This window comes from Gekko japonicus, unplaced genomic scaffold (genome assembly GCF_001447785.1).
Source record: "Gekko japonicus isolate JY-2015 unplaced genomic scaffold, Gekko_japonicus_V1.1 scaffold459, whole genome shotgun sequence".
Taxonomy (NCBI): Eukaryota; Metazoa; Chordata; class Lepidosauria; order Squamata; family Gekkonidae; genus Gekko; species Gekko japonicus.
Genome location: NW_015173137.1, coordinates 311,100 through 339,078, shown reverse-complemented (window position 1 = coordinate 339,078; position 27,979 = coordinate 311,100). Strand labels below are relative to the sequence as shown.

The following is a 27,979-nucleotide window of genomic DNA, read 5'->3' as shown; positions in this document are numbered from 1 at the left end:
CTAGAGCACATTTCCTCAGATACATTTACGGGCTGTGGCCCAAGCAAGTTTATGCTAGACTGAAAACTTGCTGATCTTGAAACTGTCACAAGACTCCAGTTTAATACCTCTATCTATACATCTCTTCAAACATCTGTCACAAACTCAGAGCACCGATTTACTCCTGCCCCGCCCCTCGTTTCTTGTTTCAGTACCCGGATAGAACAGAACGAATCTTCACAAGTGACACTACGCCATGAGCGCATGCGCTCTGACTGAAAAGGGTAGGCGTGTTACCGACGAGGAGGAGGGGACACGCCGAGCCGGCCGAGGGCAATAGCGCGCAAGCGCGGTGGCGGTGGCCTGAGATTTAAAGGGACAGGCGCAGAGGCTGTGCCCCTTTTGGGGTTTCCCCCTTTTTTATTCCTTTTCGGGCGTTCCAGTCTGGGAAGATGGTTTGCGGGGGCTTCGCCTGTTCACGCAACGCGCTCTGCGCCCTCAACGTCGTTTATGTGGTGAGTTTGCCAAGCAGCTCCCTCCTCTACCTCCCCTGGCCTAGTAAGGGGTGTAGGGTGGGGTTAATATAAAGGGGCTGCGAGGAAGGAGGGATGGAAGCAGGAGGAAGGCTGGGTGGCCTGGCTGGGAGAGTCTGCATGGAGCGGGGGGGGGGGGAGTTTTGGGGCGCAGCTGCTTTAGGGTTAGCTCCATGAAAGGGCAGCTGTTTCCTTGGGACGTGGCTAGGGGGGCAGAGGAGGGTGCCCTAAATGTACTTTGGGATGCCCTGGGTCCTTCTGGGCTCGTCATTGGGTCATTGTGGCAACTCTCCCCCCCCTCCCCTCCCCGGGAAGAGGCTGAGATAAAAGGCTGAGGTCATCCTGTCTCGAGTAATGATGAGGTGGTGCGTAAAAGAGGGAGGGAAGAGCACTCACCGGCCTGCGTGTGTGCACATACATACCCAGCTCCATTGGCGTTTTAAAGAAGAATGAAATCTGTTCCAGCACAGGCTTTTCCTGAGTCAGGGCTCACTTCCTCAGATGCACAGAGAATGAATGTTAGGCTTTTTAAGGGACTCCTCTGGTTTTTGTTTTGCTGCTACAGGCGTAACACGGCTACCCCTCTGGGAAATGCATAGATCTGCGCGCAACGATATACAATACATTAGTTAGGGGCTGTTGGAAGAGGAAGGTTGGAGAGTTGTGTCTGTGAGTCTTCACATTTGTCTGGGGTGCAATGGGTGGTAGAGATGAGACTGAAATGCTTGGGAATTGGGTGCTCTTTAGTGGAAAGAAGGGTCGCGTTTAGCCCAGGGAAACGAAAGATCCTGCATTCAAGGAGAATTTTTTAAATCAGTAGTACTCTAGGAAGGGGAGCTTGCAGTGTAGCTTCCTGGACTAGATGGGAAAGTACTGGTCCATAAAAGAGGGTTGTGGCAGAGGTTCAGTCTTCTTATGATGTCTTTTGTTTATCATTGCCAGCCTTGGTGACTGTGGGAAATGCTACTTTCCCTTCTTTCCTACAAGCAGCCAGAATTTTTCATCTGCGTGTTTTTATTGGGGAAACCATCGGATCCGTTCCAAAGTGACAAATTCCAGAGCTATGTTAGTCTGCTACAGCCCCCCCCCCCCCCATCTTGTGGCTCCTTAAGGGGCTCACAAACTGATTTGTGGCATCACTGTGTTAGTCTTCCGGGGCCCATGAGACTCTTGGCCCTTGTGGGCCCTGGAAGCTTGAAGAATCACGTGAGGCTGTTTTGCATCCTCTTTCTACTAGGAAGAGCCATGGCTGTGCCCTGCTTATGGACAGTTATTTACCCAGTTTCTTGCTTGTGGTATTATCAGAAATAGCTAGTAAGTCAGTACAATATTAAAATATTTCTACAGCTTGAGTAAACTCAACAGCAGGCAAACCTTGATTTTTCTATGACTTTTCAGGTATGAGTATCAGCTAAAAGGCCACTTTAAGAGCAGTGCAGGACTTCATAACTGTACACAAATCATGGCCAAAAAGGGTTATATAATGATTGTTTAGTGGGTCTGTCTTAAGAAAAAACTTTTCTCAAGAAATACAAGATAGCTGGGCTGGGTTTGTTTGTTGTTGGTTAGTTATACTTTGTAACCTGCCTCTCAACCAGAGAACTAGTTTCCAGGATGACATATTAAAATAATGAAAACACCATAAAGTACAGATTCAGTCAAAATCCTGAAACAGCAGAGAAATAGCCGCCAGAAGCATTAAGAACATTAAAACCCAGTGAATTAAGCAGCAAAGTTTCTCAAAGGCCGGAAGAAGCCAGACTCCAACAACAAGCCCTGCTGCCGGGTGCTGGTAGGGATGCCCCCCCCCCCCCCCCGTATAATTGTGGCCTTAGTTAGGAACCAATGATTGTGTGTAAGCTGCTCAGAGACCCTTTGGGGTTTGAGCGGGATATAAATTGAATGATAAATAAATAAATAAAAGCCTAATAAGCAATAATTAAACTACTGAGTGAAGAGTGGGAGCAAATAGAACAGAACAATCTTCCCTTAAAAACTTGGGAAGACAGACAAATGGGTCTTCACCCAATGGCAGAAAAGCAGGAGATCTGGTGCCAGGTGAGCCACCAGAGGAAGGTCATTCCCAGACTGGTTTTTCCAGCAAAAGGCCCTGTTCCTCATGGATAGGCAGGCACAGGCTAGGCATCCATACTGATTTTGAGGATGGGTGTTGGGATTGGGTATGTGCTCCTTGGATCTACAATGTTTGAATCCTGGGTGAAGACAAAAGGGGCCCTGAGGCTGATGAACTCACAAAGGGATGAAAGGCCAGGAAGCATATAGAGTAGGCCAGATTCCACACCAGATAACCTGATTTCATGTTCATCCGGCAGACTTGCAGACACATGAAATGTGCCAACAGCACAACTTATTTTTTGTGCCTTGAATACTAGGAAGTAGCTACTTTGGTAGTTGGCGGAAGATCTTGATCAGACAGTTCAAGGTTTGGTGGCATGGATCCAGCCACCCATGCATGGAAGACACACGGAGTTTTCACATGTTCCTCTCAGTTCTTGCAGCCCCTTCTGACATTCAGAAAGATTATTCCCAGAATTGTGGGACTTGTGCTGAGGAACACCCAAGCTAGTCAGTGGACTAGAGTGAGGAGGGACAAGGTGGTTAAATTAATCCCTTTATTTAGTGGAGCTACAGTAGAGGAAGGAGGAGTGATTTCATCCCCTGTCCTTCATACTAGTCCCCCAGCTCATGTGGCTGTTCTTCCTTGTAGGTCCTGCAGCCCTGAGAATGCACTTTCCAGGGTTTAGCAAAGGCTGCAGGAATAGAGAGGAACACAGGAAAACTTCGTTCCATGCATGAAATGGTTGGATCAACACTGGTTTATCTAGTTACTCTTGTAGGGTAGAATCTGCTTGACTGGTGTTCTCCAACGCTACTTAAATGGGACTGTTCAGGAGTTAGATGGAAATGCTCATACCATGCTGCTAGAGAGAAAGAAAAAATGAAGAAATGCGAGAGAGCAACTCCTTGAATTTTCCCCCCTTTAGGTGAAAGCCTTGGCTTCTGAGCTCTGTTTGTTGGCTCTCCAGGGCAACTGGGTGCCCACTGTGTGCAACAAGCTGTTGAAATAGATGGGCCAGTGGTCTGGTCTAGCAGGACTGGTCTTGTTTTTATACAGGATGAATCAATTTCCTAGTCATGGCGACCCCAGCAGTTACGGTTCAAGCCTGTATGAATTTGCATAACACTGCCCTTTCATCTGTTCTGTTTCTCAGCCCCATTGCAGTGTGATGAAATGCTGGGAACCAGCTTGTGATAGAGAGTGGTATGCAGATAATTAAAATAACTCGATATCTAGAGGAATCTCCTTGTTATGACTGTTGGAGGACCTTGCAAAAACCATCTAAAATAGAAGTATATTGTCAGTGTGAAGGGTTCTGGTTTGAAGTGCTGCATGTTTCACTAGCTGCAGATGGTAGTGGTTTGATCATGGATTTGATTAAGTGGCAGAACAGCAACTAGAAATAGCACAGCCTAAGGGCCAAACTCGATGTCATGGAGTCCTTGCGTCCACCATGGGGATGCCGCCACCTTCTCGAAGCCTAAAATGGTGGTTTAAAAACGGTGCGAGGGCCTGAGCCCTGTTGGGTCTCCTGCAGTGTAGTGGGATGAGGTGATAAGGCCCTATCAGGATCAGGCCCTTGCACCATTTTTAGACTGCCCATTTGAGGCTTTAAAATGGTGGTAGCATCCTCATGGTGGACACAAGGGGTTATTTCCCACAAGCGCTGCTCCACGCTCACTCTTCTCTTTGGCCCGATGGTACGTGTCAATTTCACACAAGCCGCTGCGCGACCGCATTTTGCCCTGCAGCTTTGTGCGATTTTCCCTGCGTCTACTCAGTTCTGTTTTTTTTTTTTTAAACGGTTTATTTAACATTTTCTGTAGTTTACATACAGCATTCGTCTTACATTTTTTTATCCTTGTGAGTCTTTTCTAATTACATTATCAATCCATATATAAAATGGTTTCCATCGATTTTCAAATATCTCCTTATCTTTTCCTTGTAATCTCAACGTTAATCTATCCATTTCTGCTAAACCCATCATTTTTTCGATTAATTCATTTTCTGAAGGTACTTTCTCATCTTTCCATCGTTTAGCTAGCAGTATTCTTGCTGCCGTAAGGAAGTATATAATTACATATTTCTCTGTACTATAATACATGTCTGGGATCATGTTTAATAAAGCTGTCTCTGGTTTGAAAGGTACCGGTAATCCTATTATTTCTTTTAACATTCGGAAAACCTTTTCCCAGTATCTTTGTACAATATCACACCTCCACCACATATGCATAAATGTGCCAACATTTTTTTTGCAATCAGTTCTGTTTTTTGAGGACTGTGTAGACGCGGGGAAAATCGCACGAAACTGCGGGGCAAAATGCGGCCGCGCAGCAGCTTGTGTGAAATTGACACGTACCATCGGGGCAAAAGGGAGGAGTGAGCATGGAGCAGTGCTTGTGGGAAATCACCCAAGGACACAGTCACGTCTTCTTTGGCCCTAAAAAGCATCTTTCTGGTTTTCAGTACATCCGAGGAAATATCAGTTGCCCACAGAGCTGCTGCTGATCTCAAAATTCTTAAAGAGACCCCAAATAGTTGTTATTGTCCTAGAGATCATGAGTGCCTGTGAGGCAGAAAATTCCAAAAGGTGAGCTGTCTATTAAAAGTTGTATTAAGATCAAACCAGCTAGCGCTCTTGGAAGGGGTGGGGCATGGAAAGCTGAACCAGAGAGAGCGGCCTTGCGTTGCAATGGATGATGCATGTGGGTGTGGAATATCTTCCGGTGTTTTCTCTTCAGGGCAAGAAGATGTAGCTCAAAATATCTTGCTACGTCTCGTTTACTTTTATTTAATTTTTATTTGTCCCATAGGCTCAAGTCAAGTTTGAATAGCTTTAAACCAGTTAATACCGCTAAAAATGTAGCATGAGTTACGGGTTCATGGCCAATGCAAGCATGCCCAAACTAGGATATTTTAGGGTATGCGCTGAAGATTGCTTGAAGTGGGCTCCCCTCCCTTTTAGCAATCCTGCTACTCCTGACAATCTGGATTCCTCCTTCCTTTCCAGTGCACATTAAAGGTTTGTTAAATAATGGAGTACAGCACCAAAGAATGGTCTTCAGCCCAGGTTAGCTCGAGAAATGTGATCTTGGTATGTTATTATTGCTTCCCTAAGGTTGCTAAGGCTTGGTGGGCCTCCAAGGGACTAGATCTTTAGGTCTGGGAGAAGCTACCTACAGCGCCTTTGCCGTTGATCTTTTCTTGGTAGAAGGTGTTATCAAGAGGATTCCCTTCCCTGTGTCAGGAGCTAAAAGAAAGGGCTGGATTTTAGGGTTGCCAGGTGCCCCCTGGCCACCAGCAGGGGATGGGGGGGTAGGGTTGCCAGATTGAGACTGGGAAACTCCTGGAGATTTGGGGATGGAGTCTGAGGAGGACCGGGACCACAACAGGGCACGCCGTGGAGTCCACCCTCCAAAGCAGCCATCTTCTCCAGGGGAACTGATCTCTGTAGTCTGTAAATGAGCTGTAATTCCAGGGGATCCCCAGGTCCCACCTGGAATCTGGCATCCTTAGTGGATTTCCACAGTGCTAAAGCCTGGGGAATCATTCTAGCTATTTTCAGAGTACTGTACCCATTCCCCTTTGTTCCCCCTCAGGGCCTACGGGTTGGTTGCTGTGGTAATAATGGTCTCTGCTCTCTCTGCCAAGGGGGTGTCCAGGATGCCTCCAAAGCACAGTATGAAATCTGAGGCGATCCCCTGCCTCTCATCTGAGCTCCAGGCTCAGGGGGAGGCACGACCAGTCTCTGCCTCCTTGTTGCATTTGGAGGTACTCTGAATGCCCCTGAGGTAGAAGAAGAAGAAGAAGAAGAAGAAGAGATTGGATTTATACCCCGCCCTTCACTACCCAAAGGTGTCTCAGAGCGGCTTACAAACTCCTTCCCCTTCCCCTCCCCACAACAGACACCCTGAGGTGGGTGGGGCTGAGAGAGCTCTTGACAGAAACTGCTCTTTTTCAAGAACAGCTCTTATCAGAACTATGGCTTGCCCAAGGTCATCCAGCCAGGTGCAAGTGGAGGAGTGGGGAATCAAACCCGGTGCAGCAAGCTCCTGTCTCCTCCCCCTCAAGTCCTCTGTGCATGGCTGAGGGCTGTGGTGTTAGCATCCTCAAGGAACGGGATAGCTATCCCAGCAAGCCAAAACAGGTTTGTGCTCTGGTGTTGCACAGCACTATTCCTTTTCTGTTACGTCACTGCTCAAAACCCACCTTTCCTATGGAGCCTTTCCCTTAGTCTTCCTCTCCCATTTAGCTCGAAAGACTGAAAAATGGGCTCAGCGTGGATCACAGCAATAGTAAGGCCATTTTGGCAACACAAAACGTAACAATAAATAGTTAGTTAAAACATTAAAACAGCATTTTAAAACAATTTGTACTGATACTGGTCCCGCTGGACTCCGAGCCGCGTGGAGATGGTGTCTTCAGCATTGGAGGCCGAGATGTTCTTTCTGGACGGCCGCCACCTCAACCAAAGGCGTGGTGGAACAGCTCCATTTTATAGGCCCTGCGGAATGGTAAAAGGTCCTGCAGGGCCCTGATCTCACACGGGAGCTTGTTCCACCAGGCCAGGGCCAGAGCAGAAGACGTTCTGGTCCTGGTCGAGGCTAAACGGATGTCCCTTGGGCCAGGGGCAACCAGCAGATCTTGCTCAGCAGAGCACAAGGCTCTCTGGGGCACATATGGGCAAAGGCGTTCCCTTAGGTATGTTGGTCCCAGGCCACGCAAGGCTCTGAAGGTCAATGCCAGCACCCCGAAGTGAATGTGTTTGATTGGATTAGAAGATAAGCAGCAATCCTAGGACTGGCTACTGGAGAAGTACTTTCAAACATTGTGTGCAGAACAGCTCTTTTCATTTACCGTACGTTTTCTAAAATTATGGTTTCGCAGGGCTCTTTTTGTAGAAAAAGCCCAGCAGGAACTCATTAGCATAATAGGCCACACCCAACAGCAGAAACTCATTAGCATATTAGGCCACACCCCTGCCAGCACAGCTCATTAGCACATTAGGACGCACCCCCATGTTACCAGAAGTGTGGTTATCCAGCCATACCCACCTTTTGCTTGTTATTCTGTTTACCTTGTTCGTTGTCAAAACCCAGGGCCTTTTTTTGTAGCAGGAACTCCTTTGCATGTTAGGCCACACACCCCTAATGTAGCCAATCCTAATGAGTTTCTGCTATTGGGTGTGACCTATTATGCTAATGAGTTCCTGCTGGGCGTGGCCAACTTGGGAGCCAGCCGGAACTCCGTTCCTGTGCGTTCCTCCCCAAAAATTGCCCTGATGGTTTGTGGCTTAAACCGCAGGGCTGCTGAAAATATCTTCTGTCAATGTAAAATGGGATTAAGAGCTGCCCCACTGGGGAAAGGCCCCCCCCCCCCATTTACCTCTCTGATGGCTTCACGTTATCAGGAAGCTTTTTTATTTCTACCTGCAACTATGTTCGCTCACATCCTTATTACCCATTTCCTGTGCCTCCTTTCCCTCTGTCCAGATGGTAAATCTTTTGGGGCAAGGACCTTATCTTCCAACCACATGACTCTGTCAGTGCAATTTCAAACAAAGTTGAATACTTCTGAGTCCATAGTGGACTTAGAAGGGTGTAACCCTGCTCACGACTGCACTGCATGAAGCACACTGCATGTTAGAGATGCTGTATAAAGTTAATAGTTAATAAAAGTCCTTCAAGTTTGCCTAAATGGTGGCAGATAGTGCAGGCCAATGGTGATTTGATATATTACAACATCTCAAGGTGTTCATACAAGAGAATTGCATAAATGAAGATACCAAACACATAGATGGCCTTCCTTGTAGACTGGTGGTCTGGCGGGGGCAGGGGGACAGGGACAGGAGGTGGTACATAATGCAGAGCAGCCCTGCACCATGACGACAGAGGGCTGAGATGTAAAACCACGCTGCTTCTTGAGGGCAAATTCTAGTCTCTGCTTTGAGCGAAGCTTATTTTGCCAGGGAGCTTGGCTCCCTTCAAGGGTGATAAACGATGCCAGCAGAGATTTGTGAGCAGACCGTGCACAGATATTTCAGTTTCTCAGATTCAATCAGTTGGAGTGAAACACAGAAGCCATTTTAACTGAGTTCCGGTCGATGGAGGAGAATGAGGTGGTGGAATGGACTGCACCACTTCTGACTGTGTCTCAGGATTGGGACATTCATGGAGATTTGGGGATGGAGCCTGGGGAGGGCACAGTTTGGCTCAGCTGGGTATGATGCCATAGAGTCCACTTTCCAGAACAACCAGTTTTCTCCAGGGTTACTGGTCTCTGTAGTCTGGATATTTGTTGTGATCCCAAGAGACCGCCAAGTCCCATCTGGAGGTTGGCAACCATGCTATGGGTGGTTACTTCTTTTTTTTTTTTAATGCTTCTCTATGTTAGATGCTTCTTACAAATAGAAATGCAGCAGAACAAGCAAAGGGTATTCTGGAATATTTCCCTTTGCTGTGCTAGCTTCCTGTTGGCCCAAAGTTTCTTTTCATGCAAAGGGGACTCCACATTCTACCGCCACATTCTTCTGCCTGTGTGAACCACATCTCCGAAAGATGACAGAATACCAAATTGAACACAGATCTTTAAATCAGAGCAGTGATAGAGGGGAAAGGGTATATGGTTTGTGGGGTGTTGGGGCTGGTGATCCATGGCAAGGACTGGGAGTCTGCAAAGAAGTCCTTCCAGCTAGCTAAAGCAGAGGTGACAAACTCAGTTGTTATGAGGGCTGGATCTGACATAAGTGTCACTTTGCCGGGCCAGGCAGTGTGTGCCATAAAATGTAATGCCAGGTACCGGAAATAAAAACTGTATAAAGGACAGCAGCTGGTAAGTGGAGTGGCTCCACCCATCCCCCCCCCCCGAGCACTCCCTCCCTTGCATCAGTTGCTCGCGGGCCGCATAAGAGCCCTGGACAGCCCGGTTCTGGCCCCCGGGCCTTATGTTTGACACTCCGGAGCTAAAGCAAGTTGGTTTTTTTCCCCCCAGGTTCCTTCTTATCTTGAAATCTTTAGAAGGCAAAAAAGCAGTTTTGTAAAGAACTGTTTTTGGCTGGATATTCTTTTGTTGCATGGGCTAAAGAGGACTATTGGAATGTGGATGACAGCTAGAGAGGGGTGAAGATGCAAAGCTTTTGACAAGTGGCATTCATTGTGTGACTGCCAGACATCCTCTGGTGCCTAAACATTGAGGGGAGAACAAAGTAGCAAGGTCGCATTTGGCAGTTAATTGTACTGCAGTGGGGTGGGAAGGGGGGGATTAATTGCTGTTTCCGATCAACTAGCGTGGCCAGTGTCCAAGTGGAGCTTGGAGATCTCCTGGAATTACATCTGATCTGCTGATGACAGAGGTCAGTTCCCCAGGAGAAAATGGCTACTTTGGAGGGTGGATTCTGTGGCTTTATACCCTGCGGAGGTCATTCCCCAGACTCCACCCTGAAATCTCCAGGAATTTCCCAAGCTGCAAATGGCAACCTCACTATCTACTGTTTCTATGCCACAAATTTCCTTCAGCCTTTGCCCCCGGTGTCAGAATTGGACGAGAGGAAGCCAAGAGGGAGAATCAGTGGCATGCATCCTACCTACTACTCCACTGAGCAAAGATTGAAAGCTTCCTCCAGCTTCATTGGCTCTTCCTCCACTGAAGCTGTAGGAACTTCCAGCCTAAGGTAGGATAACATGTGAGTGGGTGGGAAATGCAATTCCCCCTGCCTTACCAGCCTATTTTGAACAGATTTTCCTGGGACCTGCGTTGCTAATACATGGCAAACAGTTCTGGGAACCCAGTGTTCACTGTGTAAAGGGTACTTGCAACATGAGACTCTATCAAACTGTTTGGATTTCACAATACAACCATGAGGGCAAGAACCATACTTAAGCAGGGTTACTGTGAGGATAAAATGGAGGAGAGGAGCATGATGTAAGCTGCTTTGGGCCTCTACTGGGGAGAAAGATGGTGGGGTATAAATAAAAATTTTCGCCAAAATCTCAGATTTTCAGGATTCTGGTTTTAGCTATGTAAATCTGAGTATCAGCTCTGGGCTATCTGTTGAGTTCACCCAGCTGTGTGGAATGATACGTAGAGTGGGCTAGAGGAGACTTCATTTAAGTGTGAGAAGAGTGTGCAGGATGAAGGTACCACCAACGATCCCATGTGTACATTGGGAATACTGGACTGGCCCACTACCGACGGTGCCATTTAACATCTGGCCCATAGGACTGGCCTGAAGATCAGAAGATGACCGGAATGAAAATGCACTTTAATAATATAATATTGTGAGCATTTTAATGTTTATTGTTGATATATTAAGTACGTTTTATGCTATTTTAATGTTTTATGGGTTATTTGAAATCGGCATATTTTGCCGTCCTTTGTAAGCCGCCAAGAGCCTGTTTACAGGGTGGGCGGGGTATAAATATAAGTATAAATAAATAAGTTTTTCCATAGGACAGTCTTAGAATTGGCAAGTGTTGCTTGGGCTTAGTTACACCCTGCTAGGGTTGCCAGGCCTGACTCAGGAAATATCTGGGGACTTTGGGGGTGGAACCAGGACCAAGGATGAGACATCACTTCCAGGTCTACCCCCCCACACACACACACCCAGAAGGTTCTTGTGATTCCATGGTAGGAGCTTGTATTTCTAACACGGTGGCTGCTCTCAACTCATTCTCCATCCAAGCCACGCACACTGGTACCATTTAGGGTTACCAGGTGAGGCTGACAAGCCAGCGTGAGACTTTCCAGGAGCCTCTGGGAGAGGACAGGGAAGAAGCATGATTGAAAGGACCACATTCCTTTTAAATGGCTTCCCTTGATTGGAAATAATGGAGAATGGGGGCACCTTCTTTCGGGGCTCATAGAACTGGATCCCTTAATCCAATATTTTTGAGACTTTGGGGGTTTTTGAAGAGAGGCACCAGATGTTATGCTGAAAATTCGGTGCCTCTGCCTCTAAAAGCCCCCCAGAGCCCAGATACCCGTGGATCGATACTCCATTGTACTCTATGGGGACCGGGTATAATGGAGTGCCCTGAAGATATCCCCCCCTCCACTTTCTGATAACCCTGAAGCGGGGGGAGGGCCTCCAAACCAGGGGATCCCCTGCCCCCAACTGGGGATTGGCAACCGTAGACCCTGCAGAAAATTTCTAGTGGGGGAGAGGAGGATTTTCACTGACTCCCCCCCTCCATTGTCTAGACCTCCTGACACCCCCCTCTGGTTCCCCAGGGGCAACATTTTGGGCTGCAGCAGAAGAGGGCAGGAAGTCCCTTTTCGCTGACGGAAACCTGTTCTATGAAGCAGAGATTTTCTGTGGAATCCCAACCGTAGTCTGGTGTCAAAATTCAATAACACGGTTGGTTCTGGTAGCTCTAATTGAAACTGTTTGCTTTACAAGGGATGTCTTAGTGTCTTGACCCAGCATTTTGTAAGCACCTCCTGGAACCTTAGAAGAAAGGCAGAACCACAATAATTTTTTACAAATAACATCCCTGCGCATTTTTTTGATTTTTCTCTTGCATTTGTCCACATGAAATACAGGCATGCCACTGGCCGAACCACAAGCTATCATTGCTTTTAAAGAAGTGGATGTATGACTTCCACTGCAGGCTGAAAGCACAGCAGGGTAGTAGCAAAGGGGCAAACTCATGGGAGTTTTGCTTTTGTCACCTTAAAAAAGAACTTCCGTGTTCTGCTGTGGTTGGCTCATGCTTCTGAACCTTGGTAACCTTTCCAGTATGTAAGGAGACACTCCAAACCAGAAGGTGGAAATGCCACAGTTGGAATTGGAGACTTGGATGTCCTTTCCTGATCTTCGAAAATCAGAGTGTTCGTATCTTAAACCGCAAGGCTCTGTGTATTCTAAATATGAACTCGGATATCCAATCGGAAACAGGAAATGCTAATGTAAATGTCGCCTTGTTTAAGGTGTATACCTTGGGATTAGACCAGGAAAAGTGTGCTGAAACCTGTGTAGAGGCTTGCTTCCGCAAAGGCATGAATGATTCGTTTTTCAAATAGTAAAAACACCCACAACTAGTAGTTTATAAATTCTGATGGCACTGAGAAAAGGTTTTTTCCCCCCCTAAATCATAGGAGAGTCTTGCAAAGTTTATAAAAGTAACTTGGGGGGTAGGCAATGCTCCCTCTAAGCCGTGGAGTCTCGTGAGCAAAAATTCTACTTTGTGAGCCACTGGCATTAAAGCTGTGAGCGAGCGATTTGGCCGCTGCATAAATCAGTTTGCTCTGGAGCCCTCCTTCCTGAGCGGAGACAAAAAATGTGTGAGCCGGAGGCTACAAAAGTGTGAGCTGGCTCACTCTAACTCAGCTTAGAGGGAACACTGGTGGTAGGATATCTCTAGGGATGCCAAGCTGCAGGTGGCACCTGGGGATCCCCTGGAATTATAGCCCATCTCCAGACTACAGGGACCAGTTCCCCTGGATAAAATGGCTGCTTTGGAAGGTGGACTCTGTGGCATTGTGCCCCACTGAGGTCCCTGTCCTCTCCAGGCTCCATCCCCAAATCTCCAGGAGTTCCCCAACCTGGATCTGGCAACCCTAAATACCTCCCTCAACAAACATGGCATTTGCTTTCCTTTTGTTAGACACGTGTTAAACGCAGAGGGTTTTTTCTACATCTAACTGATGCAGCTGTTTTGTTGATACTTATAGGGAGGGGGGGAATTTTGTATGTTTGCCTGTAGCACAAGATGACCCCCCCTATGCTATCAAGCCATAAATGAAGGGAAGCCTGATCTGCCAGTCTGAGGGGCAAGAGGGCTGTAATTTTAAACAGCGTTCCAGTGGTGTTGCCTTGAAAAGGATTAAGTCTTTTATGACCGTTTATGGATTGAGCTGTATTCGTGGGCTCCTGTCACTCAAGTGAACGAGAAAAGTCGGCTCCTCATCGTACAGGGATTGGAGATGCCTGTTAACATAGTGGGGAGGGGAAGTGCTTGAATTGCAGGCTTCTTTCCCCCACACCTTTGCCTCTGACTCTTCCATTCTCCACCCCCAATCCTCCTTGCTTTCCAGCTGGTCGGGCTGCTGCTGATTGGCGTGGCTGCCTGGGGGAAAGGCTTCGGCATTGTCTCCAGCATCCACATCATTGGAGGGGTCCTGGCCGTGGGGTTCTTCCTGCTTCTCATCGCCATCGTGGGGCTCATCGGCGCTGTCAATCATCACCAAGTCATGCTCTTCTTTGTATCCTTCTCTGCTGCTGTTGGCCAACCAAGGGCAGGGCTCTCTTGCATCCCTCCCGAGATGGGCCATGCCAGAACCCGTGCTGCATGACCTTGCTGGGCCCCAGACGTGTCCTACTGAATCGTGATGTAGCATCCATTTTGCAGTTGCAAAGGTTTGTCCTACTTATAGGTTTATTCTGGTAACTCATTTGTAGCCTACAGTGTGGGAGAGCGAGAGACGCACACATGTTTGCTTGACAAGGTTTGTGAGGCTTTGTTTCCTCATTTTCCTTTGGGACTGCTGGAACAGGATGTTGTGTCTTCTTTTGTTGAGACGAGGTGGGAACTGAGTCTAAAAATATTGGCCTATCCAGGAAAGAAGGGGGGAGGTTCCCATGTTTTGTATGGAGAGAGGCTGGGGAGCAGATGTAAAATTTCTCTTTCATAGACAACTGTTGTGTTTTCCCTTTGGATTTAGACAGCTCTAATAATGTTTTCCCCTTATGCATTAGGCAAAAGTAAATTCATGCCACATACCGGGATGGATCCTATTAACTTTCCGGCTTGATCTCACCCAAGCACCTCTCCTCTCTACTGCCACTGTCCCATGTGGTTTCTGTTCCCTCGGGCGCCACGATCTCCAGCACTGCCCTTTTGGTGATCAGAAGAAGGGGGGGTTGCTCCTCCCTCCTTTTGCCAGCGGAGAAGCTAGTAGGAGCCGACCTATATTTTCCTTGCCTCGTTTGAATCCCCCAAAATGACTGAGAACAGTGGAGGAGGAAGATGTGATGTCTAATATGATCTTTGAGGCAGACGTCTGACTCCAAGATCACAAGCTATCTCATCATGGATCCCTGCGGTAGCCCAGCTTTTGGGGGATTGCTGTAACAAATTCCTAGCCAGTTTGGTGTAGTGAGAGCCAGTTTGGTGTAGTGGTTAAGTGTGCGGACTCTAATCTGGGAGAACCGGGTTTGATTCCCCACTCCTCCACTTGCAGCTGCTGATGTGACCTTGGGTCAGTCGCAAGCTCTGGCACAGCTGTCCTTGAAAAAGAGCAGTTTGTGTCAGAGTTCTCTCAGCCCCACCCACCTCACAGGGTGTCTGTTGTGGGGAGGGGACGGGAGAGGAGTTTGTAAGCCGCTCTGAGACTCCAAGTGAAGGGCGGGGTATAAATCCAATCTGTTCTCTTCCTCTTCTTCTTCTAATATGTGGAATGATGTTCCCACTTTTCAAAAAAATTCTGGCTGTCATGACAATTGTAGGATAGAGATGGCTGTGCTCTACAGGATACGATGAAGATACAGCAGCATGGTGTGTGTGTGTGTGTGTGTAAGGGAAATTTAAAATCAGGGAGCTAGTTGCCAAGTGTAGTTGCAGATTCTTTAAAGGAAAAGGGCCTAAGGGAAGGTTGATCCTGTTAGCTGCTCCCCTTGAAGTTTTCTACTCCGGTCAACAAAAGTCCACATGGTCAAAGCAATGGTATTCCCAGTAGTCATGTATGGCTGCGAGAGTTGGACGATAAGGAAGGCCGAGCGCCGAAGAATAGATTCTTTTGAACTATGGTGCTGGAGAAGACTCTTGAGAGTCCCTTGGACTGCAAGAAGATCAAATCAGTCAATCCTAAAAGAAATCAACCCTGACTGTTCCCTGGAAGGCCAGATAATGAAACTGAAGCTCAAATACTTTGGCCACCAAATGAGAAGGGAGCACTCACTGGAGAAGACCCTGATGCTGGGAAAGATTGAAGGTCAAAGACAACGGGGACGGCAAAGGATGAGATGGTTAGACAGTGTCATAGATGCAACGAACATGAAGTTGAGCCAACTTCAGAGGACGGCGGAAGACCGGAAGGCCTGGCGTGATCTGGTCCATGGGGTCGCGAAGAGTCGGACTTGACTGTGCGACTGATCAACAACAACAAACAACTGTATTATCCTGAAACAGGATTTGATTGGTATGTTTACCGATTGGCTGGGGAAGGGGAGATGACTTTAAAGAGAAACCTCAGAACCTTTCAAGTTCTTGGGGTAATCATGCTGGGGCACTGTTGGCAGTCTTCTCAAGGCCACAAAATCTGAGAGGCCTCTTGGAACGTTATGGCAAAGTGGGTGTTATTCTGGGACCATGGCCCAAGTGATGTCATCCAGTTACTGTGGGTTCTGTCCTACAGTGCTGTGGGTTCTGTCCTACAGCCCCCACCCCCGCTCAGGAAGACTGTGCTCTTCTTACAAAACTCATAAGCAGCATTATGTCTTGTGGAGTGTCAGCTAATTCTTTTTGTCTGCTCAGTTGACTGGAAATGAGGAAACGCTAACCTAAGTTCTTCTGGAGGTTACTGTAAGGCTGCAGGAAATGTGGTAAAGGTTTCTCACTGTGATCTAAGATGCCTGATAGTGTGTCTTACGTGTTCAGTGGTTCTCCTAGACCATGCTTTCCACCATGTAGATCCCTGGGGGACTCCTTCTGACTGAAGCACCCCAAATCTCTGAGCTTGGAAATTGTAGTTTGCAATTTCCATTAAGAAGGGGGGATAAATCTTCCATCCCTCTTGCCAGATAGCCACACACAAAAACATACTGAATTTCCTATCCTTAGTATGTATCATGCTTGCATAGTCATTTAATATAGGCGCAAGAATCTTTCACTCTTTTTCTTCTTTCACGAACCCATGATCAGTTGGATGTGGATCTCTCTTTCTCTCTCGCACACAGTGAAGTAGATGGATGTGCATGCATCACGTGCAGCGTTCCCTCTAAGCTGAGTTCGCGTGAGCTAGCTCTCAGTTTTCTAGCCTCCGTCTCACAAATTTTTATCTTAGCTCAGGAAGGATGGCTCCAGAGCATACTGATTTATGCAGTAGCCAAATCGCTTGCTCACAACCTTAATGCCAGTAGCTCACAAAGTAGAGTCTTTGCTGCAATCACACACAATAAATAATCCACTTTCAATCCACTTTCAGTGCACTTTCCAGCTGGATTTTAATGTGTGAACTGGCACTTGTGTGAACTGGACTATTTAGTGTGTGCGACTGCAGCCGATGACTGCCTTCGTGTGGTGGTGTTCATCTCAGTGCAAATAAAGCATCTGGATGTTTGAGCTGGAATAAGCATTCCCTAGTACAGGGCTAGTCCCAGCATCCTGTCTGGTGTAGTAGGGAAGTGAGTGTCTAAACAGAGGGATGTGCCAGATGGCCAGTCTCTGTTCCCACCCATTAGGGGAGGTTCCATAGATGCACAGGGAATTATAGAGCATAACCTGATTCAATGCAAGATGGTTAGTTTTTGAACACTTTGTGGAAGAGAGGGTTTTGGAAGGCATATGTGCTGGAAAATCTCCCCTTCCTGCTAATGTAGGACTAAACCTAGACGCTGAGTTGTCTCTTAACACTGCTCTGCTGATGGAAGAGGGAGGAGGATCCGTCACTTGTGCTTCCCCTCCTCTCTGCAGCCCCTCTGCCCTGCATGGCCTTTTGCATGCATGGTCCCCTTTCCCCCAGTTAAAGCCTTAATAGGGAAACTGCTGGGAAAAGGGAAAGGGTGGAAACCACTGGAAGGGGCTGTAGGATACCAACCATTGCCTTTGTGATGACTGGATTGCAAAGCAACACAAAAGAATACAAAAATCTGGAAATCTAAAGTCTTCTGAAAATTAATTTTGAGCTTGTATTTAAAAAAAACAAAACCCCAGCCTTGATGGATGATCTGGGGATGTCCATGAAAGATCTTTTGTTACCCAAGAGAAGGCAGCACAGGATCCAACAGTAAATTTGAAGCTAAGTTTTTGTTGTTTTTTTTAAAGCTACTTCAGCGGTGCACTGGAAGGGAAGACGGAATTTTCTTTCATCGCTTTAGTACAACAATGTATTTTAACCAATAACTGGAGGAAAATGAAGGGTTTTCTCTTTAATTTGGCTGGCTTGTCTTTGGAATTTCTCTCTCATACTTTCCCAAGTATTTCCTTAATGGCAACATCACTTCAGTACATGATCATTCTAGGGCTAGTCTTTCTTTTCCAGTTTGGAGTCTCCTGTTCGTGTCTGGCCCTCAGCAAAAGCAAACAGGTAAGAGTGTTTGCCTGCCATAGTTTTGTTCAGCTTGGGAGGGAAACTGTAGGGTGTTCAAGTGGCCCTCTTAGTTGCTGGAGTTTTGGTGCTTCTGAAAGGGCAGTTTAGACAGTAAGAGGGAGAATGCTGTAAGATGCACGAAAACTGGGCCCTGTTGAAACATTTACCTTCCCCAGCAACTTTTGTATCTCTGTTGGACTCAGGGGTTTTTCTGCTGGGGTACCCTATGCACTGCAAAAGCTTACCTGGGAGTTTTGGGAACAGGGTTGGGAACAGCTTGGGAAATTCCTGGATATTTGAGGGTGGAGCCTGGGGAGGGTGGAGTTGGGGTGGAAGAAAGCAAGCACAGCAAGAATGCTATGTCACTCTAGGACTTTGGTTTCTCCTAGACTCTATGGTTATCATAGAGTTTATCCTCCTAAACTGCCAGTTCCTCCAGGGGAACTGATCTCTGTAGTCTGGAGAAGACTGGTAATCCCAGGAGAACCCCAAGCCCCACAGAGAGGTTGATAACCCTAGTTAGGAAGCCACACAATCTTATTATTCAGAATCAGGTTGCGGGTATTTCAAATAAATAAATGTTTTGTTTGGACGTCGATCCCACTGCATCAAGTTGGGTTTAGTCCCAGTCCAGTATGTATAGGACTGCTGCCTTGCAGAGGCCCTGTGATTCTAATGGCTGACGTTAGGGAGATGGGGATTCATTGGTTCTCTGAGGAAGGAAACTATTGAAACGAGCTGTTTGAAACTATTGAAAAGAACTAGGATATAGGTTGAATTTCCTCTGTTGTCTTAAACCACACAGTGAGGAAAGATGTTTGGCCAAACGGTTAATCTTTTCTGCACACCTGGTCTCAACTTGTCCTCCAGTTCAATTGCATACCTGCCCTCCTCTGCTTCATCTCTGGCACTGCCTTTGCTGGGATTGCTCAGGAATAAGAAAGGGCAGGTCGGATTTCCCCTCCACCTTCCCAGTTGCATCACTTCAGTTTTTGAGTACACTTGAGTCATTAATAGTTGGAATGCTTTTATCAGGTCTGAATTGCCTTCCGACACAATATGGCTTTACAGTGAGGTAAGAATGAGAGACAGGGAGAAAATGTGACTTTCTTGGCTATTTTATGTATTCTGTTTTTATACCCTTCATTCCAAACAGTTTCCCTATCTAAAACCTAATACTGGAAAGCTAGTGTCAGACAGCTAAAATTCATTTAACGCATAATCAAAAGAATTAAAACCAGCATCATAAAATCCAATAAAGGGCAAATAAAATATGTCTGCAACCTGGTTTCGGAGGCTTGTTTCTTGACTCACACTTTCTGCGGGTTCTTCAACAAAACTACCCCAAAAGACAAGGGCAGTGCTGACCTCTGCAGCACTGAACACTGACTTTCAAAGCTCTCTTTCTTTTTCCCTCAGGAAAGTCTCTTGAGCGGTGCCTGGGGAATGCTGGACAACGAAACCAGGAGCACGTGGGAAAAACGTCTGAACTGCTGCGGGTTCTTCAACAAAACTACCCCAAAAGACAGGGGCAGCACTGAACACTGCAGTGCGGTAGGTATATTAGTGCGCACAATCCTGGCTCATCCAAGGTGCAGACAACCAGCTACATCAGGGGTCGCCAACCTTTTTGAGCCTGCAGACACCTGTGGTATTCTGAGACAGCATAGTGGGTACAATCACAAAATGGCTGCCATAGGAGGTGAAGCCAGCCACAAAATGGCTACCACAGATTACCTTCAGTCACACAGCAAAGATCCTTGGGTTGTGGTAGCAGCTACTGCCAAAGCAGCATTTTTAAAAGTCTGCACAGCCAATCAGAAGCCTTGCTGGGCAAATGAAAAGCCTTGCTGGGGAAAATCCCCACCTGACCCCGCCCTCTTAAAAAAAAACACTTAGCGGGCGCTCGGAACAGGTGTTGGTGGGCACCATGGTGCCCACAGGCACCACATTGGAGATCCCTGAGCTAAACAATCTCTCTACAGCTCTTGCCTGAGACGGAGGGATTGTGTCCTACCCGGAGGACGTTTCAGCTAATAGTGGCGAGCAAGGCCTTTTCTGAATCCTTTCTCAGAGGCTGGTGGGTGACTCTACTAACAGGAAACAACAGGCTAATCAGCTAAGACATTAGCTAGTCTGGGGAGTGCATCTACTCAGATGTCCTACTTTTCCCCCAGTGTGGTTTTACTCTTAGGAAAGTGGTCATAGGATTGTGACATCAAGGCCAATACCCTCTGGCTCATAGCAGGAAGGGTTTTACAAGGGTTGGAATATTCCCAGTGCCCTGTACTGTTTTCTATCCTTCCTCTGAAGTATCCAGTGTTGGATACCAGTAAGATACAATACTTGACCTGCTGCTCTATTCAGATAGAGTCTATCTGAAGCAAACAAAGGGGACCGTATTATCTAAAAGTGGGCAGTACCTAGTGCTTCAGTGGAAACTGGTGGGAAAGCTTCTGAAAGGTACACTGTAGTTGCTTCCAAATTAACCTACATGGTTGGGAAGGCATGGATCTTTCCCTTATAGGAAATGTTTATTTGCTTTGTTTATGGAATTTATTTGCTGCTGCTTCATGTTGGGGGGGGGGATTTTTACAAAAGGGACAGTATAATGGAACAGCTCAGGAGGTCCCTTCTGTGAAGGATGTTACTGGATTCCATTGCAAAGCTTATTGTATGTATCACACCCTTTTTTTGTGTTTATGGCAATGTCTTCTACCTTTGGAACCCGCTTCCTTTATTATGGTATGTGAGGCTTCAAATGGTTTCTTGTTTGCCCAGTTTTCCAGTTCTGAAATCCTAGTCCTACTACCACACAGTTTGTTGGAGGTCTTTGCTGTCTGATTGAATTGCTTTTCTTTTGTTGTAATCTGCCTTGAGTCCCAGTGAGAAATACAAGGTGTAAATGAAGATGATGATGATGATAATAATTCTTCCTCCTCCTCCTCCTCCTCCTCCTCCTCCTCCTCCTGCTTTGAGGTGGCTTACAAACAAAAAACATACCATAAAGTAACTAAAAACATCAACAAGCCTTTAAAAAACACCATTGAGCACTGGAGGGTCGGGGTGGCTCAGTGGTAGAACATCCACTTGGCACGCAGAAGGTCCCAGGTTCAGTCCCCCAGCATCTCTAGTTAAAATAAAAGGACTGGGTAATAGGTGATTATGGAAGGCCTCTACCCTGAGACCCTGGAGAGCTGCTGCCAGTCTGAGTAGACCTTACTAACCTTGATGGACTGATGGCCTGATTAATTAAATGGCAGCTTCATATGGGCCACCCTAAAAATATCCACAAAACAGATGAGAAGCTCACCATAAAATAGCCTCTTCAGTTAAAAGCCTCAGGGTTTAAAAATGTTCTTGGTTGGTTTGGGCGTGGGACCTAAAAGATTGTATGGATTGCTGCGTGCCAGGTCAGCCTCAAGGAAGAGAGCATTCCAAAGGTAAGGTGCCTCCACTGAAAATACCTTGCGCCTGGGCAACTTGAACTACCGTGGTGTGCGAAAAGAGAAGCTGCAATACGGGCAAGGGGGGGGAAATGGCTGACAGTCTCCCTTTTCCAGTCTCTGTGTTATTACATTTGTTGTATTTAACCTGGGGGTTAAAGCCAGTGAGGTGCACCATCCTCACCTGGAACACTGATTAGGCCCAGCTGGGATTCCTAGGCCTCCATGGTCACCGAGTTCTTTTAGGATGCTGGCCAGGCTTCTTCTTCTTCTTCACTGTCTTCCATGGGAATGTGCTCTGGAACACACCTCTGTGGTTGTGCATTTCAGGGGAAGATTGGTATGATGTGCAGGCAGTCCTTTTCAAGGAAGCTTTATCTGCCATTACCGACTTCTCTCATTAAGCATCCAGGGAGCCCCAGGGTTCCCCAGAACACAGTTTGCTGTTCTAAAGTATCAGTCATGGTGCAATTATGGCTTTTCTTGTTCAGAAGAGCTGTCTCCCCCTCCCCCCTTACGCAGATCCTACTCCAGATACTAAGCTTGTCTCATTAGAGTGTTATAACTGATTAAATAACCTCCCTCAATCTTTCCCTGTATGCATGTGCTCTGTTGAAGCTGCCACCAGCGTTTCTCTTCTCTGCACGTCGCCTTCGCCGGCTCCCTACTTATTGCCGTGCTCAGTTTAAACTCGCTTTCCTGACTTTTCTGCTGTGTAATTTTGCTGCTTCCTGCTTTTTTTGTCTCTCAGATTTGTTTCTGCCTGATCTTCTTCTCTTGCTTGTTCAGTCTCCTGTTTCTGTAGGCATCTCTTGACTTCACTCCTTTTCGGTTTTGCTCCTCTTTTCCTTTGTTTTCTGCCAGTCCTACTTTAGATAATTATACCCTCCGCTGCCATGGAAACCTAACCTACCTCCAGAGGTCATTTCGGGGGGGATCGCGGGGGATCGCAGGTCCCCCGGGTGAGGTACAGGGGGCGGGGCACATGACGAAGCCCCGCCCCCGCTTCCAGCCGCCCCGCTTCCGGCCCTCATTCAGCCAGGAGGAGGCAGGAGAAGAGGGAGGGTAAGTTGCTTCCTCCATGCCTCTCCCCACCCCTGCCTGCCTGGGGCCAGGGAGGGCCTTCGCGGGGCTTCCTTGCACTCCTGCCGGCCTTGCAGGTCTACCGCCGGGCCCCTCATGGCCTATGACACACTTCCGGTGATGTCAGGGGGTGTGGCATATGCTAATGAGTTATGCTAATGACTTCCCCTAGCTCTTTTTCCACGAAATGACCCCTGCCTACCTCATAGGGTTGTTTTGAGGATAAAATGGAAGGGAACGATTTAACTGCTTTGGGTCCCCATTAGAGAGAAAAGAAATCTGGAAATGAATAAAATGAATGCCACAGAAAACAGTTACAAGTGGCAAGCAATTCCAGAGACTGCCTGCGTTCAAGGGCTGCCAGTCTTCCCAGTTACAGGACAGTTGTATTTTTGGATAATGAGGTATTAATCCCAGACTTTTGAGGCCACTGCTATTGGCTACAAGTGCGTGAGGTCCGTGATCTCTTCCTGTAAGTGATGTGGTGCATTTGTCATCCCCTGCAGGAATGTTGGGAATCATCTTCTCCATGCATCACGTGTGGCGTGAAGATGATGGAGCATGCGGACGAGGCCTTAAAAATCCTTGGCGGAGTTGGGCTGTTTTTCAGTTTCACAGAGGTAACTCTGCCTACCAGGCTGAACAGACAAGAGGGTGGGTGGGGTCAGGGTGGGTGTTTCCTCTTTCCCCCCCTCAACACCACAGGCCGGGAGGAAAAAAAAACTGCTTAAAAAAAAAGAGTAAGAGCTAACAGCGGTTGTACCTTTTATTCCTCTTGAAATCTATTCAAGGGGATATTACGAACTTCATAGATAGCACCTGCTCTCTGTGCAGAAACCAGCTTTGACTGTGATATTGATGTGAGCCACACTAATAATATGCATCAATACTCAAGAGAGCGGCTAGCAGAATTGTGCTATACGGCTGCTTTGTTCTCACACTGTACCACGGAGCTCGGGAAAAACTAGGGTTTCTCCTGGGCTGGGAGAAAGAGAAATTGCTTCTCTGGTGGAGAAACCTCAGCATTTCACTTCCATCGCTGTATCAGTGACATGTGCAGTTCCCCTGATAATTTACATGCCCAATTTTTCTTCCGTACTGCACCTGCTTTCCTGCAATGGTTCGACTTCAGTAGATGGTCCATGCTGAGGGGGGAAAAATGCCCGCCTCTAAGTGTTCTATGGCCTTGCAACAAGCTGGGGAATCCGAGAATCTGGCTCTTGGGTGGGATGGCTGGCTGTGTGCGTGCTCTGCTATAAAATAAAAAATATGACTAGCCCAAGTTCTATGCCAAGGAGAGCTGAATTTTGCACCTGTATAAAGTACATGGTGTACTACGCCTTGTTTTTCATGCTGTTGAATAATTTATTCTAGTTTTGCTAGTCATCATGAGGAAGTCCTAGTAGGCCAGTGAAGCTTCACATCTGGGCACTGAAATTTCATTTATTTATTTCAGCTTTTCAACCGCTCTCCCCCAGTAAACTGGGCTGTTATTCAGCCACCTCATGGAGACTTCCAGCAGGCTTTCAGGCATACCTTTGCAGTTAAACACCCCCCCCCTCCCCAACCAAAGATTCCTCAGGTGGCTGGATTATACACCCAGTACTGCATGGCTAAAGTTTTCTTAACATCACTTCAGCTGTTGGGTTTCCCTGGGGTACCCAGAATAATTGCATGAATCTTCTGGTAGAAACACTGTTCAAACACTATTTCTACGAAAATGCCAGATTCCATCAATAAGGGCACTTGTCCCATTCGATTTAATTCTGAAGGGTAGATTCTCATAGAATCAAAGGGGAGCAGAGGTCATTTGGGGGGGGGACGCGGGGGGCCGCAGTCCCCCCGGGTGAGGTACAGGGGGGCAGGGCACATGACGAAGCCCCGCCCCCTGCTTCCAGCCGCCCCGCTTCCGGCCCTCATTCAGCCAGGAGGAGGCAGAAGAGAGAGGGTAAGTTGCTTCCTCCCCGCCTCTCCCCACCCCTGCCTGCCTGGGGCCAGGGAGGGCCTCCGCGGGGCTTCCTAACACTCCCGCCGGCCTTGCAGGTCCACCGCCGGGCCCCTGATGTCAGGGGGTGTGGCATATGCTAATGAGTTATGCTAATGAGTCCCCCTAGCTCTTTTTCTACGAAATGACCCCTGAAGGGGAGACACCCCCCGCCCCCCGCAGCATGAGCTAACCATCACATAAGACCTCTGAAGGTCTTTGTGCTATGCTCCTTTGTGGCCATAATGCAGAATTTCAACAGGTGCAGCCATTGCTGGCAAGATACAAGACAGTGAAGGCTGTACCTATTGAATATGTGTGTATCCCAGGAGTAGTGGTACTTCTAAAAAGGCAGTTTTAAGGCCAGGTAAACCTGTTCTAACCTTTTCCCCCTCCTTGAAATATGTACAAATGATCTCCGTAGAGTTCACCTTCCTCCCGTTGCAGGAAAACACTTTTGACGGTGACATGAATGTGAATATTGCTATCCCCATACACTGAAAAATGTTAACTTCGGTATTTCCTTTTGAAGGAAGTCCTATAAGTGAAACTCCTTCAACTTCTCCTTTTCCCCTCTCCCAGATTCTTGGAGTGTGGCTTGCCATGCGCTACAGGAACCAGAAGGATCCCAGAGCGAATCCCAGTGCCTTTTTATAGAACATCCTCTTCCTTTCCCTCATCATTATCAACGTCTCTTCACACGCTCCTTCCTCCAATTTTAGCTACTGGTCAAGTTCTTCAAGAAAGCCCATCTCCCTTCACTCAGGAACAAAGCAGCCCTGTGAGAGAGAGGGGGTGGGACTTTGCCGCTGCACCAAAACGGCTGATTGGATGAAACAGCAACGGTTGCGTCCTTGACATGAAGCTTTTAGCAGATGGCAAAAAAAAAAAGTCATTAGTTGCTAGCAACTCAGAATGAGCCAGAGTCATCTGTTTGCCAAGTCACTCATTTGGTTGCTGCTCATAGTTACAATCACTTTTGTGTTTTTAAAATACGCATTTTTGGGGGGTTGTGTGTGTACATTTTTTTTTTTTAAAGACGTGACTTGCCCTAGAGCTTCTTTACTGAGGTTCTCATCCTACCAAGGTAAATTGCTTGATCTCGATATATTAAGAGAAAATGATGTTTTTGCCACAGACTGCCTTTCACGGAATACGCCTGCCCTTCACGCTCTTTCTCGGCTGTGGTAGACTTGTGTAAGAATGATAAAATACAGATGTTGCTGCATGGTGCAACTCTCACTGAAGGATTAGGTGTTAGCCAAACGCACCTGGTTACAGGTAAATCACGGCCGCTGGGTTGTGTTGCTTTTGTTCAAGAGCTCTAAATTGAAATTAGTCTTTCTGATCTTTCTAAAAGTCTCATAAGCCTGCGTTCCTGCTTTTCAGAGAGGACAGCAGAGGCCTGTGTAGACCTGTTCAGGGAACAGGACCCTCCCCCACCTAGAAGGTGAGTCAAGTCACCCTCTCTCCTCACTGTCCTTCTTAAATTGGCTTCAGAGTGGTTTAGCTCTCCATCATGGCTTGTGCCGAAAGGATAAGTGGAAATGTTGTCTTGGGGGTATTGAGAATCTAGGGAACTACAGTTCCCATGATTCCTTCGCTAAGGAAATAGGCTTAGAATCAGCGATATGCTTGCAGAGCACATGTGCAGTGCCCTGTTCAGGTTCCTAGTACTGTGCTCATTTGGTGTAACGTGAAGGGATTTTTTTAAATAATAGGGCTAGTTCTGTGGGGGTGGGGGTTTGCAGTAGATGCCCTAGCCTTCTTGGGTGACGGCTGAGTCATTTGACATAAGAAATTGTTCAGTTTCAGAGCCCCAGGAAGGACTGCAGAAGCTCACACCACTATTGATCCAAGAACAGAAATACAGTTAACTTGCAACCTAGGTTCTTCTACCCTGTGCTCTACGTTGGTAACCTACGAAAGGACTTTGTAGGGCTATGCCATTCTCTTGACATTCCTCCCCTCCCTTGAAAGGCCCTGGGGTGGCGTAGGGGAGTAACGCCTTGTGGAGTTCCACCAGTTTCTTTCCCTGGACAGAAAGGCTGGCGGTCATTCATTCGAGGAGGCTGTGGTATCTTATCGAAACCAGTGGATGACGCAACACGCAGCCCTTTTTGAAGCGGAGCATTATGCTTTCTCGCCCTTGTCGGTGACGAGCGGCCGTTTCAAGGCTTCTGGGGCAGAATCATGGACGGGCTTGCAGGGCAGTTCGAGAAAGCAAAGGCCCAGCACTGTTGCCGTGTGTTACCTCTGCAGCCTGAAAGCAGAAGCCACGTGTTGCCATCCAGGGCAAAGTTAACAGCAGGAGGAGGAAAAACACAGCAGCTTTGTCTTCTCAAGAGCTGAGCCACAGAAGGGGGGGGGGAATACAAGGCTTCTTGTTGCAGGAAGCTGGCCTCTTTCATTATCTGTCATCAATACCAACCACCACCACCACCACCACCTCATCCCTTATAAAGTGCTGTAGTCAAGAAGCCTTGCTGCTGTTTTGCCAGAAGCCAATTTATGTCTGGGGAAGACGGCAACATTTGTTCAGTGCCGCTGGAGAAAACCAAAGCTTTCTGTGCTGCTGCACCCTAGTGGCAGTTCCAAGAGTGACCAGCCAACATTTATTTAGAGAGAGAAGCCATAAAGGGAGGCAGTTGGCATCTACTACAGCATCTGTGAATAAGATCCGAAGGATGGGAGGGTATGCAGAAGTAGCAGCTCCTGCACAAACAGCTGGGCTTCGGAACAGTCTGCTGTTCAGCTCATAAAGGTGCAAGTTAAAGCAAACTCAGTGGCCTCGTCTGTCAAGATGGATGCCATGGATGGGGGGGGGGGAGAGTGTGCGTTTGTGTGTTTTCAGTATTACAGAAAAGGTACAAATAAGTCTAGTACTACTTGCTGCCTAAAGCTAAGAGGGAGTCTCCTCTTTTACTGAAGTCTGTTACTACTGCTTTCCTATCCCCCGCAACGTTTCCAGCTGAATGATTCCAGAGGAGCGAATTCTGGTCCAGCAGTGCCACCAACAATGATGGAAGCAAACTGCTGTGCACTTTATACAGGTGGCAGGGGAGGTTAAAAACTGTTGTGATGCAGAGCTAGACAGTGCTTACAAATGCCCCCCATCCCAGTTCCACCTTAAGGGGAGGGCTAGGCCAAGGCCTGCTTAAATAACCACTCAAGGGCAACTCTGTTGGCTATTCCTGTGAATGGACATCTTTCTGTGCTGCAAAACTTGCTAGAGACTATCCTTGCTCTGTGGAGCCCAAACAGCCCAGGACCTGGGAGCTGAACAAGGTCAGCCAGAGTCAGTGTTTGGATGGGAGACCACAAAAGACGGGTTGCTGCATGGAGGAAGGCAACGGCAAACCGCCTCTGCTCGTCTCTTGCCTTGAACCACCCATGGCCGAGGTCGCCATGAGTCCGTTCCAACTCAACAGCACGTTCTCATCTTTGCTCTGTCCATGGTGGTAGAGAGAAGGCAGCATGGCTAGGACTGGGCTCTGACCTCATTTTGAAAATCTGACAGCAAAAAGATGGGTTTGAGCTCTCCACCATTATGCACACCTGGATTGTTGTCATTGTAGAAACTGGCATTACCTTATTGCAAGCCGTTTGAATAAACACATTTGTGTCG

At 47.4% G+C, this 27,979-nt stretch overlaps 1 protein-coding gene across 2 annotated transcripts; it reads left to right on the top strand.

Moving 5' to 3' along the window:
- The first annotated feature begins 332 nt into the window (after positions 1–332).
- TSPAN31 (tetraspanin 31) lies at positions 333–27,979 on the top strand. 2 transcript variants are annotated; one of them, XM_015422239.1, is made up of 8 exons: positions 333–494; positions 13,627–13,794; positions 17,755–17,835; positions 19,258–19,392; positions 22,874–22,987; positions 24,934–25,632; positions 25,741–25,801; positions 26,161–27,979. In XM_015422239.1, exons 1-6 carry the CDS (start codon positions 432–434, stop codon positions 25,006–25,008), a joined length of 636 nt encoding a protein of 211 aa, XP_015277725.1. In that variant the 5' UTR covers positions 333–431; the 3' UTR covers positions 25,009–25,632; positions 25,741–25,801; positions 26,161–27,979. The 2 variants fall into 2 exon arrangements, with proteins under 2 accessions (XP_015277725.1, XP_015277724.1); XM_015422238.1 differs by having other exon boundaries at positions 24,934–25,801.

Coding starts and splice junctions, on each gene's coding strand:
- TSPAN31 (XM_015422239.1), top strand. CDS start 432: ATGGTTTGCGGGGGCTTCGCCTGTTCACGCAACGCGCTCTGCGCCCTC. Junction 495..13,626: donor CCCTCAACGTCGTTTATGTG/GTGAGTTTGCCA, acceptor CTTGCTTTCCAG/CTGGTCGGGCTGCTGCTGAT. Junction 19,393..22,873: donor GCACTGAACACTGCAGTGCG/GTAGGTATATTA, acceptor CATCCCCTGCAG/GAATGTTGGGAATCATCTTC.